The sequence below is a fragment of the Crocuta crocuta genome, unplaced genomic scaffold (genome assembly GCF_008692635.1).
Source record: "Crocuta crocuta isolate KB4526 unplaced genomic scaffold, BGI_CrCroc_1.0 scaffold130, whole genome shotgun sequence".
Lineage (NCBI taxonomy): Eukaryota > Metazoa > Chordata > Mammalia > Carnivora > Hyaenidae > Crocuta > Crocuta crocuta.
The window spans coordinates 5,745,578-5,761,762 of NW_027527920.1; the positions used below are offsets into that span (position 1 = coordinate 5,745,578).

Genomic DNA, 16,185 nt, shown 5'->3' on the forward strand with positions numbered 1-16,185 from the left:
CCCCCCCGCCCCCCATCTGCAGCTTAACATTCCACTCCAGAGAGGACAGAGCTGGCGGCAGAATGATAACCAGGGAGAAAAACAGGCTTGGGCCTTCACAGCAGCAGCCTGAACAAGAGCCCCAGGGAAGGCAAACGCGCTTCTTCTAGATGTGCCGGCCGCAACTCAGCTGCTCCCCAGCGTCCCCAGCAGGGGCTGGATTCAGAGGCCGGGGAGGCTGGTTTCGGGTCCCCTCCTGCGCTGACCAACCCTAGGCCAATGCGGGTGGCTCCGCCCGCCACCCAAGGGGACCGATTTTCCGACTGTGTTGGTCTAGAGTGCCGTGTGCAAGGGCAAGGCGTGGGCCCCGCTGCTGTGTGGTCACGCTTCTTGCCCTGCAGGAGTTTTCGGTCACAAATATTGAACTCTTAGGCAAGCAGGCCTTGGGGGAAACTGAACAAAGGGAGAGAAGCTCCCTGGGGAGCTGGGGTCTCTCTCAGAAGGCCTGAGGGGACAGGGATTTGCGAGTCCCGGGCTTGTGCTATTCTCATTGGGCCTGAACCTCTCAGAAAGGCAAGAAAGGAATGGGAGGGACACTTGATATAGATGGGTGGGGNAAAGCGTGCCCTCATGAGTCCACAGCTCATAACTGACGCTCAAAGCAATAATGAGGACCCACTGAGAAAGGGCCAAAATCTTTTTATTGTTTCTACTGGAAAACACAGGAAACTGTAGAGAGAGCTCTGTCAAACTGGGGGTGGGGGGGGGGCGAACCTTGGCGCTAAAATAATAGAACCTTCTTTCTAGAAAAGTCGACCAACGTAGAACAGCTCTTCTCAACTGCTGACAGGTAATGAGAGGGTTCTGAACCTGGCATTATGGTTATAGTTCGCCAGCCCTGTTCCCAGACCAGCTGGGCCAGGCCTGCGGGCTCAGCGTGACCACGGTGGGCAGGAGGCTGGCTGTCTTGGCCTATGAAGCAGAGGACAGGACACACTTGCCCTGATGCCTACGGAGCTCCTCTCTGGGTGTGGGACACTGCTCCACACGGTCTCACTCGGCCCTGCCTCAGGCTAAGGGAACCTCCTAGATCAAAGAGTGGCCACAGCCACCCACCCCTCACTGACACCCCTCGGCCTCACTGCAAATACTTCCGCCTCGCTAGCATTTTCTCCAGCAAGCTACAGGCATGTCTGGAAGACAACATTTGCAGCAGATGTAACAGAGGGCTGAACGGAGCTCCTCTCCACCGCCTCTGAAACCTCTTCCCATCCACCAATTGCTTTTATTTACTTTTTTCTCTAAAATACAACGCACTAAGTGTTCACCTAAAAAAAAAAATTTAGAAGCGATGGCTAAGGAAGAAGGAAATGAAAGAACATTCGAGATCCTAATACTCAGAGAGAACCCCTATTAACGTTAGGTGTGTATGCTTCCGGTCTTTTCCGGCGAGGTAGACAGATGGATAGAAATTTTCTAATGAGATTAGTGATATTTCACCTTTTTGTTTCACTTCGCAGTTGGTCATGAGATTTCCTTGCATGAAATGCTCTCTTTGAGAATCAGCGGTTCTCAGAGTGTGTTCCGGGGATGCCCAGGGGATTCCCAAGACTCTCAGGGATTCTGATGGGTTGAAACTATTTTCATAATAATACTAGGACAAGATGTGCCTTATTCACTGCTATTCTCTCAGACGTATACAGCGGAGTTTTCCAGAGGCTACGTGCGTGGTATTGAAACAGGCTGAATGCAGGAGCAGATATGGAAATCTTCTAATATAAATACATATATAACATGCAAATCTTCTATGAAGCTAGACAAATTTCTTCTTATTAGCTTTTTGTTTTGGAAAATAGCTATTTTTCATAAAAATATGTTTCTTGGGAGAATGTGAAATGGGTTCCTCAATGTTATTTTAAAAAATTTTAATGTTTTTCTTAAAATTTATTTTTAAAGGAGAGAAAGACAGACTGTCAGTGGCAGGGGGTGGGGATGGGGGCGGTGCAGAAAGAGAAGAAACAGAATCCAGAGCAGGCTGTCAGCACAGAGCCTGATGCAGGGCTTGAACTCATGAATGGTGAGATCATGGCCTGAGCTGAAGTTGGATGCTTAACTGCCTGAGCCACTCAGGCGCCCCTTACTGATATTATTTTAAATAACTCAGTCAGTTAAGAGGCCGACTTTGGCTCAGGACATGATCTCATGCTTTGTGGGTTTGAGCCTGTGTCAGGCTCTGTGCTGACAGCTCAGAGCCTGGAGCCTGCTTCAGATCCTGTGTCTCCCTCTCTGTCTGTCCCTTCCCTGCTCACGCTCCGTCTCTGTCTCTCTCTCAGAAATAAATAAACATTGAAAAAAATTAAAAATGAATTAACAAATATCTTTTTTTGAAATCCCTTCATTTTTATCTTGAATATGCCAAATATTGATAGAGCCCATCTAAGTAAAAGCTCTTTGGCGTCCTCGATACTTTAAAAAAGCGTAAGTGATTCTGACCTGAGCACTTGGCAGCAACTGTTCTACATCATCAGCTTTTTTTTTTAAGTGTTTATTTGCTTTTGAGAGAGAGAGAGACAGAGCAAGCAGGGGAGGGGTAGAGAGAGAGGGAGACAGGAGACAGAATCCCATGCACGTTCTGCGCTGTCAGCACAGAGCCCAATGCAGGGCTCAAACTCACGAACAGCAAGATCATGATCTGAGCTGAAATCAAGAGTCAGATGCTTTGCTGACTGAGCTCCCCAGGCACCTCTACATCATCAGTTTTGGTAGCTGCATAGCTTCCCTTCATGTGGATGGCCCCTAATTCATTCACACATTTCCTTATTGATAGACCCGCAGCCTGCTTCCAATTTTCACTACTATAAAAGTGCGGCATGAACCAGCATAAACTTCTGTAAAGTGAAAACTTACTGAAATGAGACAAAACAACAGAAGCCAACTGGTAAAGTGAGCCGTCACTGTGAGTCCATTATCAGTCAACTTAAACACCATGTATCACAGAACGTGAACAAATAAAGCTGAAATTATGAATTATATGAATTTGAGAATGTTCTCTCTGTAGGAAATTAAAAAAAATTGTAAAAAAGATCGAGTACTAAAGAACGTTGCAAACATTTTTTTTTTTTAAATATTTGAGACTATTTCTGTTGGATGAATTCCTTGAAGTGAAATTGCTGGGCCAGTGGATGTGTGTGTTTACATGCTAATAGTTATTGCCAAGCTACCTGTAAATTTGATGTAAACACATCAAGTGCACCAAGAATGTGCTCTGTCACATCCTTGAAACACCAGAGATAACTATGCTTTTATATCTTTCCTATTTTAGTAGGTTAAAAGAGTCATTTTCATCTTCTGTGAACTGCTTTTTCATATCGTTTGCCTATTTTCCACTGGGTTCTTTTTCTTATTGGTTTTTCTGGAACCCTCTCTTCTGGACGTGGATCTGCTGTCTGTTAGAGTGCCAGTATTATGTCAGTGACATGGCTTGCCTTAAAATTTCCTTAGCTGCCTCATGGTAGTACAGAAAACTTTACCTTAAAAATTTTTTTTTGTTCCAATCTATTCATCATTTCCTTTATGGTTTGGGGATTCTTGTCTTGCTTAGAAAGCCTTTCCTTATTGCATGATTTAAAAAAATACTCTCTGGGGCACCTAGGTGGCTCAGTCAGTTAAAGCATCAGACTTCGGCTCAGATCACTAACTCACCTGTGGGTTCGAGCCCTGCGTCGGGTTCTGTGCTGACAGTGCAGAGCCTGGAGCCTGCTTCGGATTCTGTGTCTCCCTCTCTCTCTGCCCCTCCCCTGCTTGCACTCTCTCTCTCTCTCTCAAAAAAAAAAAAAAAAAACCATTAAAAAAATAATAAAAATACTCTCCATTTTCCTGTAACATACCTGCAGCTTTTTCTTTCCTTTTCTCCCTTCTCTCCTCTTTTCTTTTAACGGTTAGATCTTTAACACATCTGGAATTAATTTCTGTTACAGTGTGAGGCACTATTTATTGCCCTTTGCAAGCCAGTACCGTGGAGTATCGCAGGGTGCTGGCAACGGGCTTGGGCCCCAGTAGGGACCAACCCAAACGTGGCTGGGGTCCTGCTTCGGCTGGAGCTTAGCTGGTCCCGGAAGCAGACAGGTATCTGAGCCCATCTGGTCCGAGAGGGGAGACAAGCAACGCTTCAGAATCCTTCCGACGGCGTCAGAGCTGCTGTGGGCATCGGTGGGCAAAGTCCGTGTGCAGAGCTAACGATTTTCCCAGGAAACTCCCCAAACACCGTTCCCATGCTATGTGGCCCACAAGGAGCTTCCATATCTACCGTCCCACTCCACGCCAGCGTCACACATGTGGACGGAGGAGAATTCAGCATCCCTGTTCCCGTAAGGGCTAGATGAGGCGCAGCAAGGTTAAGTGACATCTGAATCACATGGCTGGCAAGTGGCGGAGCCCCCTAGAACCCGGATCTCCTGCCACCAGGGCCATGGCGCCTTGGGCCTCTCTGTGCATAGGGCTCTGTCCCCAGGTGTCACTGCGGCTGCCCCCTTTAGTGGGGGGAAGATATGGCCCAAGGCTTTCCCAAATCTGGGCTCTCCTACCATGGGTAGGAGAGACTGGAAAAATCCATCCACCACCACCAGCTGACAGCGGATTTTGAGAACCGAGGCTTCCTTCCGCACGTACCTCCTCCTCCCCTGGGTGGTTTGGTGGAGGGTGGGAGTAGAGATGAGTCAGGCCGGGAAGGGAGAGCTCAGCCATAAACAAGCGAGACTGACAGCGAGCACTTTCCCCGCGGCGCGTGACCTCCCACGGGCCTCCAGCGACTCCGCCTGAACGGAGAGCTTCAAAATTTCATGATCTAGGTTTTGCAGATTTAATTTGCTATATTCACAAAGGCAGCCGCAGAAGGAGGGAAACCTTTAGATGGGAAGCAGGGATGAGGGAGAAGAAACGTTATTTCCAGCCTCTCAGCAGAGAGCTCGGAACTTTTTTTTTTTTTTTTTAAGGAGCGTGTCATTCTTGCAGCAGCGCGTGTGCCTGTGGCTGGGCCCTCGTCCCATCCAGCTCCAAACCACAAGGACATCCAGGACATGCAATGGCAGAGCTGGACCTGGTCTTGGAGATCAGCCGGAGATCAGATGTTCCGACCCCGGGTGCTAATGGGACCCCCAAGCATCCAAAGGGAAGGGACTTGTCCAAGTGCTTCAGGGAAGCAATCTTTGGGGGCAGTTTTGGGAACAGATCTCAAGTCTCCTAGATCCTGGCCTGACTCATTCTGATGAACCTCAGGAAAACCCTGGGGAGGGCACAGCACCTGATATGTGACGAGGAAGTCACAGGGCGGGCAGGGGGCTGGTGGTGCAGAGGGAAATGGAGGCAGCAGGCTCAGCAGTGACCAAGAAGGGCTTCCCCCTGCTCTGGGCTACAGCCAGCGTTCGGGAGGTGCGGGCCCTTACCTGCTCCAGGGGGATGACCAGGAAGGAGCCACCTCCTGCACTCTCGGTGACGATGGCCAGGAAGCGGGCGTTGACAGCGCAGAAGTGGTTATCGTGCACATTCTTGGTGATGGGGATACCATCGAAGCAGTGCTCCCGATTGGCCACCTTCCCGTAGACGTTCCGGAACTTGGAGCTGCGGTACTGTGGACGCCAGGACATCTGTGAGGGGCCAGGAGAGACATGGGTCAGGCAGGCCACTGCTTCCGGAAAGGCCTGGGCTGGGCACCGGGTGGAGGGGAGCGGAGAGAAGGGAAGGAGCGTCCCGGGATGCAGGGTCCCCTGTGTGTCCCGCTCTGTGCTAGAGGACTTAGTCTCATAGCAAAGTCTTATGAGAACAGAGACAGGAGCAAGGGCATCTCGTATTTCTTGTCTTTTTACACACTCCCATCCCACCTTCCAGAAAAGATGTAAGTAAGGGCCATTCACTTTCGAGGGACGTGGCATGTGAGCAGACCATCCACCCGGCCACACACACCGGCTGCCATCTGCATGTCAGAGGCGGTGCTCAACTCAGTATGGGAGGTGCAGACAGAGGAGGCTGGGTGTCCACAAAGGTGGAGGGCCAGGGGAGAGGCCACCCTTTATGTGACAGGAGACAAACAGCCATCCATTACCATCCCTTCCTTTGGTTCCTTCTAGAGCTTCTAATCCACAAATGCACCCTCAGGAATCTCTTAGTCCTGTATATCACCATCATCACCAGGCACAGAGAGGTTAAGTGACTTGTCCAAGGCCACACAGCTAATAGGTAGAGCCCGGAACACAGGTCTCCGGACTGGCAATCTGAGACTCTGTGCTATGCCAGCTGACCCTTTGGAGCAAGGTTTCTCAGTGGGTGGTCCAAAATCATCTGAGCCTCATACATCATTTCTGAGAAATGCTGGGTCCCAGTCCAGACCTACTGAATCGAATACTTGGGGGATGGGGCCAGAAATTAGCATTTTAATTCCGCTTTCCTCCCGCCTGCGGGAAACGCCCAGTGAGAACACACGGAAGTTCCAGAGCCGCCATTCTAGACACGGGATCCATGTCCCTCCCAGCCCATCTCTACCCGCCATTGAGAACACAAGCTCCAGCCAACCAAACAGTTGGCCCCGACTGCATGCGCGTCCTGTGCTACGCAGCCAAGAACACAGATGTGCGCAAGTGGGTACGTAGAAGAACGTGCCGGGCCGCCCGCGACGCAGTCCGGGTTCCCTACGGGACGGCGCCTCCTAGAGGCAAGCCTGACAAATGCGCATCATCACGGATGGACCCCAAGGAGGAGTGCTCTCGACAGACAGGCAAGTGCAGCGGGCCGCATGCAAGTACCCGGCTGGGGCCTGGCATGCAGCTGGAGCTCAACAGTGCTTTGTAAATGAGCATGCTTCTGGCCTGACTTTGCCATGATCACTGCTTCCCGCTTCTCGCCAACTCTCCCGATGTCTCCTACCCCATCTCAGGACAGACAGAGGCAAGGGTCATTTGCTTACAGGAAATTTCCAAGGGAAGTCAACACAAAAGGAAGCACTACCACGGAATCAGGACACCAACCCTGGGAATTTGAAAGCAAAACTTTGCGTTTGATGTAAACAAAGCAGGAGCTCGGCTGTAAAGGTCTCTTTGCTAAAGGAGCGGGTGCAGAGCCAAGAAGGGGAATCTCAGGGAGGGCTCCTCACTTGCAAACAAATCCTCTTTCCACCCGCTCCCTGAAGCCCCTCACCCCTACGTTCTCCACTGCCCAGGTCACTCCACACTCCAAGGGGCCTTCGCCCTGCTCGCCGCCCCTCCCTCCCTCCGTCCCTCCCAGCCTCTGCCCATGCCGCCACTCACTCCATCTGCCTTCTCTGGTCCCTGCCCAGGTTTGTCAGGGCTGCTCACGACATAGTCCTGCTGGACGGGCAAGCGTGCGGGGCCCGGACGGGACCCTGGTCGGCACTCCTGACTGCATGACCTTGGGGAAGCCCCCTCCACTCTGTGTCGGGATTATGTCAGCGATGCCCGGGAGGGATCCCAGGTGGTCACTCATGATCCCCTTACACGGTACAGAGATGAACTTTTTAATTTTAGGCCTAATGCGTTTATTTTAATCTGCATTCGAAATAATATAACTTGCATGCCGAATCTATGATTTCACAGATATTACTGCTAATAAGGCTAAGTTAAAAGATAATGAATCAATTAAAAAAAAAGTATGAAAAGTATAGCATAGCCTGGGCAAAAAGCCAGGCTGATAGGGGAGTGCTAGCAATGGCTCTGTTCCTTCTGTTGGAATGTTCTAGATTCCGCCGCTCCCACGAAAGAGAACGGAAGAAAAACTCCACTTCCCGTTCCAGGCTGGTGCATTCCGGGCCTGGAACGCCCTCACCCCTCTTCCCTGCCCGGCGCACCCTTAGCCTTCAGGGCCCTACTCAGTTCCGATTCCACAGCCCCGGACTCCTCAGAGCCCCTGGCCGGCCAGCACCTCTCCCTCAGCAACTAGTTTCCACGTGTCACGGGCTCTCTCTTCCCAGGGGGACAGTCTCAGCTCTGGGATGGCAGGCGGTGAACTCAGGGCCTCTGAGCCAGACTGAAGACTAGTCTCTGCAATTCCGGGGCAGCCCGCATGAGCCCTAGATGCCATGGGGAGACCTGCTGGGCACTGGGCCCCGTGATGGGCCCACCCTCCCAGGGTGGGGGTAAGACAGCTAGTGTGCAATTCGGTCTCTCCCAGAAGGCAAGGCTTGGGGGGCCACTTCCTAGCCCATGTCTGGTGGGCAAGATGACAATTTCTCTTTCCAGTCCAAGCACAGCTCACAGCCTGGCACCTGGGGTGGGCTGAGCCAGGCCCGTCGATAACGGCCCAGCACTAACCTCCTCCCTGGTTCAGCCTTCACTGTAGGGTCTCACAGGTTGCTCGGAAGAACCAGACTGGGAGCTACATAGCCCCAGAGGCACTGCTGCCTTTGTTGCTGCCTAGCTGTGTGACTCGGGAAAGCCACTTAACCTCTCTGTGCTACCTCAGTGGGCTCTTATATAAAGGAGGCTGATAATCCGCACTACCTCCACGTGTGCGGAGGAGTCGATGACAAACCGCCATGATGTGCACATCACAGGCCCGGCACCCCCCTCGAGGCTCACTTGATAGAGCAGAAAGCGAGGCAGGAGAGGAAGGGCTGGGCTCTGTGCAGCCCCCCTACCCTCCACTCCCCGCTTTTTCTGGATACCCCAGAGCCCTGCACACTCAGGCACGGTGCCTGCACCCAGGTCCTCAGGGCCCCCAGCCCGCGTCTGCCATGGCCCGGTGGGCCTCTGAGGGATGCTGAGTCCCAGAGCCGGCGACATTCAGGCAAGCCAACCTGACGGGCTCTCTGGAGCCTTCCCCGCAGCACTCATGTTTCCCTGGGGGGGCCCAAAGGTGCTGGCTGTACCTGGGTCCATCTTCCCATTCTCCTTTCCATGCTGTCCCGCTCTCCGCCCCCTCTTCCCTCCCCCATCTCCCCAGTGCCCCCGTCCTCGGGGTGTATACAGACAGAGAGGCATTGGCGGTCAAGGCCCCTGCCGGCCACACCTGTGTTCTTGAACACGTGCCGCCGGTGCCCCTCACAGCCCAGCTAGCGTTTCTGAACTAGATGCTGCACTGAGGGGCCAGAGCCCAGCCCTCGGCCTTGGGGCCTGTTCTTCCCACGCGGACGTCTCCCGCAGCTGGGCCCCCACAGGCCCTCGAATGATGGAAGCCTGCTTCCTGGGACAAATGGAGAGTGTCTTTCTAAGGGCTTTGCTCTCAGCACCGGCCTCTCCCCACCGGCTGGCAGGCTGGGGCCGGGTCTCCAAAGACCTTCTCTCCCCTCGGCTGGGCCTTTGGAAGGGCTGGGGGCCCTCGCCGTCCCCAACTCTGGGCCCACGGCCTCACTTCATGCAAATCCTACAGCAAGCATGCCTGGCAGAGGGCTGGACGGGGAGTCTGCCATCCCGGCTTTCCACGCCCCGTTCTGACCCCCGCTGGCCCTGGAGAAAAGCATTTTTGCCTCTCCGAGCATCAGGTGCTCCCTGTCTAAAACGAGATCCATAATTTCTGAATTTATGTGGTTGTCTAATGAGAATCAGAAGGGCATAACATGGGAGCAAGTCCCATTCTGGACACCAGTGCTGCGCCGGGGGGCCCAGGCTCCTGAGGGGCATCTAGGAAAGCAGCAACTCACACTCTGCTTTCAGATATGGAGACGAAGCCAGTGCCTGACAAGTTCTTGGTAATCTGACAGTCGCTTGGTGGCACACAGACTGTGGGACGTAAGCGCCATGGGAATTGGAGGTCAGGGAGGAGGGGGTCACTGTGGGCCTCATGGGGGTGGGGGCCATCCACCTGTACCAGGCACGGAGGCAGCGGGGGTGGAGGAGCTACAGCCAGATCAGGTTTGCTCAACCCATTTATTATGAAAGATTTCAGTACATAAGAAATAGCTGGGAGGCACCGGGGGGGCTCAGTCGGCGAAGCGTCTGACTGCAGCTCACTCAGGTCATGGTCTCGCGGTTTGCGAGTTCGAGCCCCGCATCAGGCTCTGCGCTGACCGCTCGGAGCCTGGAGCCTGCTTCAGGTTCTGTGTCTCCTCCTTTCTCTCTGCCCCTCCCCTGCTCATGCACTGCCCCTCTCTGTTCTCTCTCTTTTTTAAAAAAATTTTAAAAATGTTTTAATTTATTTCTGAGAGGGAGAGAGGCAGCTTGAGCAGGGGAGGGTCAGAGAGAGAGGGAGACACAGAATCCGAAACAGGCTCCAGGCTCTGAGCTGGCTGTCAGCACAGAGGCCGACGTGGGGCTCAGACCCATGAACCGTGAGATCATGACCTGAGCCAAAGTCGGACGATTAGCCGACTGAGCCACCCAGGTGCTCCTTTCTGTCTCTCAAAAATAAATATTAAAAAAAAATAGTTGGGAGAATGGGGAAATAATCACCCATCACCTAGGTTAATTATTATTAGCATTTTGCCACATTTCTTTTTCTCTCCCTGTGTGTGTGTGTGTGTGTGTGCGCGCGCGCGTGCATGTGTCTGTCTTTTTTTTTCTTTTGTGGACTCATTTGAAAGGAGGTTGCAAACAACATGACTCTTGTCCCCTTATTTCGTCAGCGTGCATTTTCCACAAAGGAGGACAATTTCCTACATGAGTACACATCACCATTATCACGTGTAAGAAAGGGAACGATTCCTCAGTACCATCTGAGACCCAGCCCATACTCAAAACGCTCCCATACTGTGAACAGCCAGGATGGGGAGCCACGCTGCTCCCACCTGTTCCCTTTGGTGATGACCTTCTGCCTCCTTTCCATCTAGAACGTTCCCATTACCTTTTGTTTTGTTTTGTTTTGTTTTTTAATGGCACTGAGTTTTTGAAGACACCCCGTCAGTTGTGTTATAAAACATTCCAGAGCTCTGTCTCATGTTGCTTTGTGACAGCTTCAAAGTCATTCCTGTCTTCTCTGCAAGCGTTAGGAGTCAGGAGTAAAGCTTTGATTCGATGCAGGTTAAAGATGGCCCTGTTACTCATCACTTGGCTTTGCTGGGGGCGAGGATGGAGAGGAAAAGGCAGAGGGAATGAGTGACAAGCTCCTGATCCGCCTGAGAGCAGTGAGGGCCGGGCTGCGAGCGCCGAGGGTGGTGGACAGAAGGCTCGAAGGCCCGGGAGGCCAGATCAGGCACCGACACACACTTTGGACCAAAGCAGGGTGACCGCGGGCCCCGGGGGTACTGACCTTTCCGCCTGCAGTTACTAAGGGGCTGACTTCACTCTCAGCTGCACGCGTGTGCAGACAGGGAGCAGAGAACACTCCTCCCTCTTCTGCCAGAGGAGGGGGCCATGCCCAAGCTGGGGTGGGGGAGCTGCCCCGACCTCAAAGGGAAATCAGTGTGGCAGCGATGAGCTAAAATCTGGCCCTCGGCCCCTCACCCCTTGCCCCCAAGCACGGCCTTGATCCTGGTGGACCCCCTCCCCCCCCCACTGCCAGCTAATTCCAGTGAGGCTAGAGGGCTCCCCCTCTGAACCTTCCAGCACAGATTGAGACACACTGGAGCTCCCTAAAAAGGAGGACTTTCTTCAGGGTTAATGCTGCCTGAAGTGGAAAAGGAAGCTGCCTTGATAGGTAATGAGCTTTCCATCCCTGGAAGGATTCAAGATTCCAGTGGATGACCTCTGAGCAGGGTGATGTGGAAGAATGGACGGGACTAGCTGGTCTTCCGGCCCCAAGACGAGATCACAGAGCTCCTCTGGGAAAGGCAGTGTGTTGTAACAGAAAGGGACTTTGGGGTCAGAGTGTCCAGCAAGGGTCATGGTCCTGGCACCCTGGCCAGGGTTCTTCTCTCTCCTGTTGCTAGCTTGTGAGCTCCCTGGGCATCCACCTCTTTCTGTCCCCCGCACCGCCACCCCCAACCCCAGCCTCGTCCTGGACTCCTGTCTAACAGGAGCCTCACAGTGACACTGGATGAATAGGCTCCAGGATGGGGGGAGGGCAGGAGCCAAGGTCAGGCGCAGCTGCCCCGTTCCCTGGGTGCGCGGGGCGGAGTCTCCCTCGGGACCCTCACGCCAGGGCTGTGACCTCAGCTTGCTGAGGCTTTGAGTTTCCTTTTCAAACTGAAGCCCCGCTCCTGCCATCAGGATGGGGGTCCGTCCTCACCCCCACCCCCAATAGTGTTTCCAGGTCCACACCCTTCCTTGCTGTGCTTGTCTTGCCAGTCAGGCAGCCCCAGCATCTCTGGGCTCCTCGTCGCCAGGCGGCCAAAGCCTCGGAATTCAGTACAGTTCTCAGCCTAGGGCTTAGTGGGTCCCTTGCTGCTGACGTAGGTACAGTATGAGCAAGGGGACCAGTGCCCGCAGAACCCAAGACGCCGACCCGCGTCACAGCCGTGACCCAGTCTAGCCACCGCCGCGGTCTCCTCCCTCCACCCCTGCTGACCAATGGGCAGATACTATAACCTCACTGAAAATATACAGTACATATGCGCCTAATTTGAGGCTCCGATGGGTTCAGAGACTAGCCCAAAGTCACACGCTATGGACGTGGCAGAGCCAAGACCAGCCAAGAACTTCTGACTCTGAGTCTGCTGTTCTTTCCAATGCAGTACTCGTCTTCTCTTCCTTTGGCCTCTCCCTAAACTCATATCCCCTCACCCGTGCTCCACATAATACAGGGCACTATACAAAAGTATAAGGAAATTATGTAGTAGGCAGAGTTCGGGGGTCAGAAAGAATCCAAAAGTTACTCTTTGTTTTGCTGTGTGACTTTAGACTAGTTACTCAACCTCTCTGAGCATGTTTATCTATCCAGAAGATGCAGATAATGTCACCCAGCTCACCGGATGTAATGAAGTCACCGAATACAAGGTACCTGGCAAGGTGTCTGGCTCGGGGCAGGTGCTTGCCGAGCACTACTTCTGCCCTGTCCCTTTCTCCTGGAAGGGAGAGGCTCTGACCTCAATTGTTTACTTGGGGAGGCCAGGATCCGCCAGGAGGACAACGGGGCTGGCCTGAGGGTCAGGAGGAGGGAGGGAGAGGCTCTGGCCTCCAGATGTGTGCAGCTGCCGGGCCTGCTCCCCGGCGGCCTCTCCCTGGGCCCAGCGCCATCCTGGTCTCCCTCCGAGAGGAGGAGGGCCCGGCAGGAAGAAGCAGTCATTTCGCAGCTGAGTGGCCCTTAGAGCCTCTTAAGAAGTGGCGGCCGGCTTTTTTCTCCTCGGAGATAATCACTACGTACCCTCCACATGGAAGTAAATTGTATCCTGTCCTCCAATCCTAAAAATGATTTCCTGTGGCCAGCGGGTGCGTTTTCTGGATGACGATGACTGGAACGCGGTCCTTTAACCGGAACACACAAATGCCTCTGACTCAGCTGAGGGGAGGCTCGTGGCTGCGTCCGTGGGGGACAGCAGTCAGCCAGGGAGCCCAGGAGACCCCTGGGGGCTGCGCTGGCCCCTCAGGGTCTGTGGCAGGAGCACTATCTGTCCACGGGCCGCCAGAGAAAGGCCGACATGTCTAGTCTTGCCAGATCCCTGGCCGGGTGACGTGGGACGAGCCACCTTCCTCCTCCTGGATCACCGCCCTCTTCGCTGCATCGGCCACACCTCCACCCCGAAGCTCTGTGAGGACGGGACACGGGAACACAGGGGACCCGTGCCCACAGCAGGCGGGGTCCCTGAGTGATAGCCAGTCCGTCACCTGGCCCTCCTCCGTCTCGGGGCCAGCTCTGCTGTCCCCACCCCGGGACTGGACACACAGGAGGGACATATTTATTTGTTTGTTTGTTTGTTTATTAATATATTGAGAAGAGACCGCACAAGTCGGGGAGAGGGAGAGAGACAGAGAGAATCGTAAGCAGGCTCCAATGCTCAGCATGTGGGCTCCATCCCACAACCCCGGGACCATGACCTGAGCTTGAATGCAGGTTTCCAGCATTTTCCTTACACCGGAGGTTCTCAAATGGGGTTCCATGTAGGCCCAGGGTTCCAAAGCACAGTCGCAAACCACAGCAGGAAGGTGCTCCCAGCTTCCTTCTCGACTTGAACGCAAACAGCTCTGGGACCCTCTGGGCGGTTCAGTCGGTTGAGCGTCCGACTTTGGCTCAGGTTAGGATCTCGCGGTTTGCGAGTTCGAGCCCCGCGTCGGTGCTCTGTGCTGACAGCTCAGAGCCTGGAGCCTGCTTTGGATTCTGTGTGTCTCCCTCTCTCTCCCTGCCCCTCCTCTGCCCACACACTCTCTCAAAAATAAACATTAGGGGCGCCTGGGTGGCTTAGTCGGTTAAGCGTCCGACTTTCGCTTAGGTCATGATCTCGCGGTTCGTGGGTTCGAGCCCCGCGTCGGGCTCTGTGCCGACTGCCAGCTCAGAGCCTGGAGCCTGTTTCAGTCTGTGACTCCCTCTCTCTCTGACCCTCCCCTGCTCACGCTGTCTCTCTCTCTCCTAGAAATAAATAAAAATTAAAAAAAAAACATTAAAAAAATTTAAATGAAATCAAATTAAAAAATCAGTTTCTTAGTTGGACTAACAGATTACAGAGCATTTTCATCATCCCCCAAAATGCTGTTGGACAGCGGCAGGAGAATCTTGCTTAGCTCCTAAAAGTCACATCCTAGGAGAGGCTGATCCAGCTGGGCCTCCACGCCCCGTAGTTCCCAACCAGGATGTAGAGGGACCAAGGAAGGCCACCATCTGGAGTCCACCCCGTGACCTTCTCTCCAGCCCCAGGAGGTGTGGAAGGCCCGCGCGCCAGGCCGGCGCCCCCCACCAGCTCCCAGGGCCTCTCGCGCCAGCCCGTGAAATGGGATCCCTCCCAGCTCTGTCCTGTGTCCCTTGCGCTATCAGAGAGCATTGGCGACACACTTAAGGTCACTTAAATGGAGGAGCTGGATCTGAACTCAGGTCTCACACCAGTGTTTCCTCCCCGGTCACGCTGGGCGTTATGGAGGGCAGGGATTATAACTCATTCTTCCTCATTTTTGCAGGGCTCACCATGAGACTTCGTGCAGTACTGATTAACGTTTAGCAAATGCAGGAATGAGTGAAGGGATGACAGGAGTAAGGAACAGTGGCCCTGTCACTGCCCCTCAGAGCCTCCCAAAGCCCCCTTGATGCTCTCAGATCACAAACCTTGCCCATCCCCGCATGGGGATCTGCGGGACCAGATCCCAACTTGGAAGATGCGAGCTGGGCAGAAGAAAGCTGGCAAGATGTCTACCTCGCTACGGGCCCAACTTCTCCCGCATGGGGGTCCTGACACGAGAAAGTTTTCCCGGAACCAACCATAGCCCGGCGGAGCAGAAAAGCACCCTTGGGCCCTCTAAAATCCAGCCTCCCGTTTCAGAGACGAAGGCCCAGAATGGGAAAGTGATTTGTCCAAGGTCACACAGCAAGGTTATATGATGACCAGTCCACAGTGGGAGACTCTTGTCGGGGGTGAGGGGTGAGGAAGGGTGAAGGACTGGGGTATGCATAACATGGCGCTGCCCATTTCCTCTGCAGGCGGAGCCAGTTCCCACCGGGCGGGGCGGGGCAGACCCGGCCCGGAGAAGCACCCACCCAGCCCTAGCCACCCAGAGGGTTCTATATTCCTCTGCCCACTGAGGGAGGGGCAGTGGAGCTCAAAGCATAGGCCCAATAGAAGCCCAACAGATGGTTTCTATTTGCAGCCACTGAGCCTGGTCTGTGCCAGACTTCTGACCTATTTTGAGGAACTGAGGGCCCCACTGGCTCAGGGACGGCCTCCCACTCACACCCCTTAACCCACAGATCGGCATGGGATCAGGGCCAGTGGAGACAGAGAGTGGAGGAGGAAAACCTTTGAAAATGAGGTTGCGGTGGATGTCCTCAAGCCTGAACTCCGGGGAAGGGATCCTGAGAGTGCGAGCCCCAGGCCAGCTGTCTCAGAGTCTACTGGGGGTACCTGTGGAAATTCGGGTCCCTGGGCTCCACTTCCGGCCTGTAGGATCACCGTTTCTGGGAGGGGGCGGGCGGGAAATCTGCATTGGAACCAAGCTTCCCAAGTGATCCCCGATATTCAACGCACTGTCCGCAGGCCGACGGCACTGGTATTACCTGGGAGCATCTGACCTTGGCTCAGATCATGATTTCATGGTTTGTGGGTTCGAGCCCCACATCAGGCTCTCTACTGTCAGTGTGGAGCCCGCTTTAGATCCTCTGTCTCCTTCTCTCTCTATACCTCACCCTGCTTGCGTGCTCTCCCACTCTCTCTCTCAAAAATAAATTTAAAAAAGAAAAGAAAGAAATGCA

General features: G+C 53.8%; 1 protein-coding gene across 1 annotated transcript in view; it reads right to left on the reverse strand.

Moving 5' to 3' along the window:
- Positions 1-13,180, reverse strand: part of CORO2B (coronin 2B) — a 68,917-nt gene extending 55,737 nt beyond the window's left edge. The window contains exons 1-2 of the mRNA XM_077746530.1: positions 13,159-13,180; positions 5,421-5,621 (exon numbers count right to left, since the gene is read on the reverse strand). Coding sequence (XP_077602656.1) covers positions 5,421-5,621; positions 13,159-13,167 — 210 coding nt within the window. The 5' untranslated portion in view covers positions 13,168-13,180. The remainder of the gene's footprint in view (positions 1-5,420; positions 5,622-13,158) is intronic.
- Between the last annotated feature and the right edge of the window lie 3,005 nt (positions 13,181-16,185).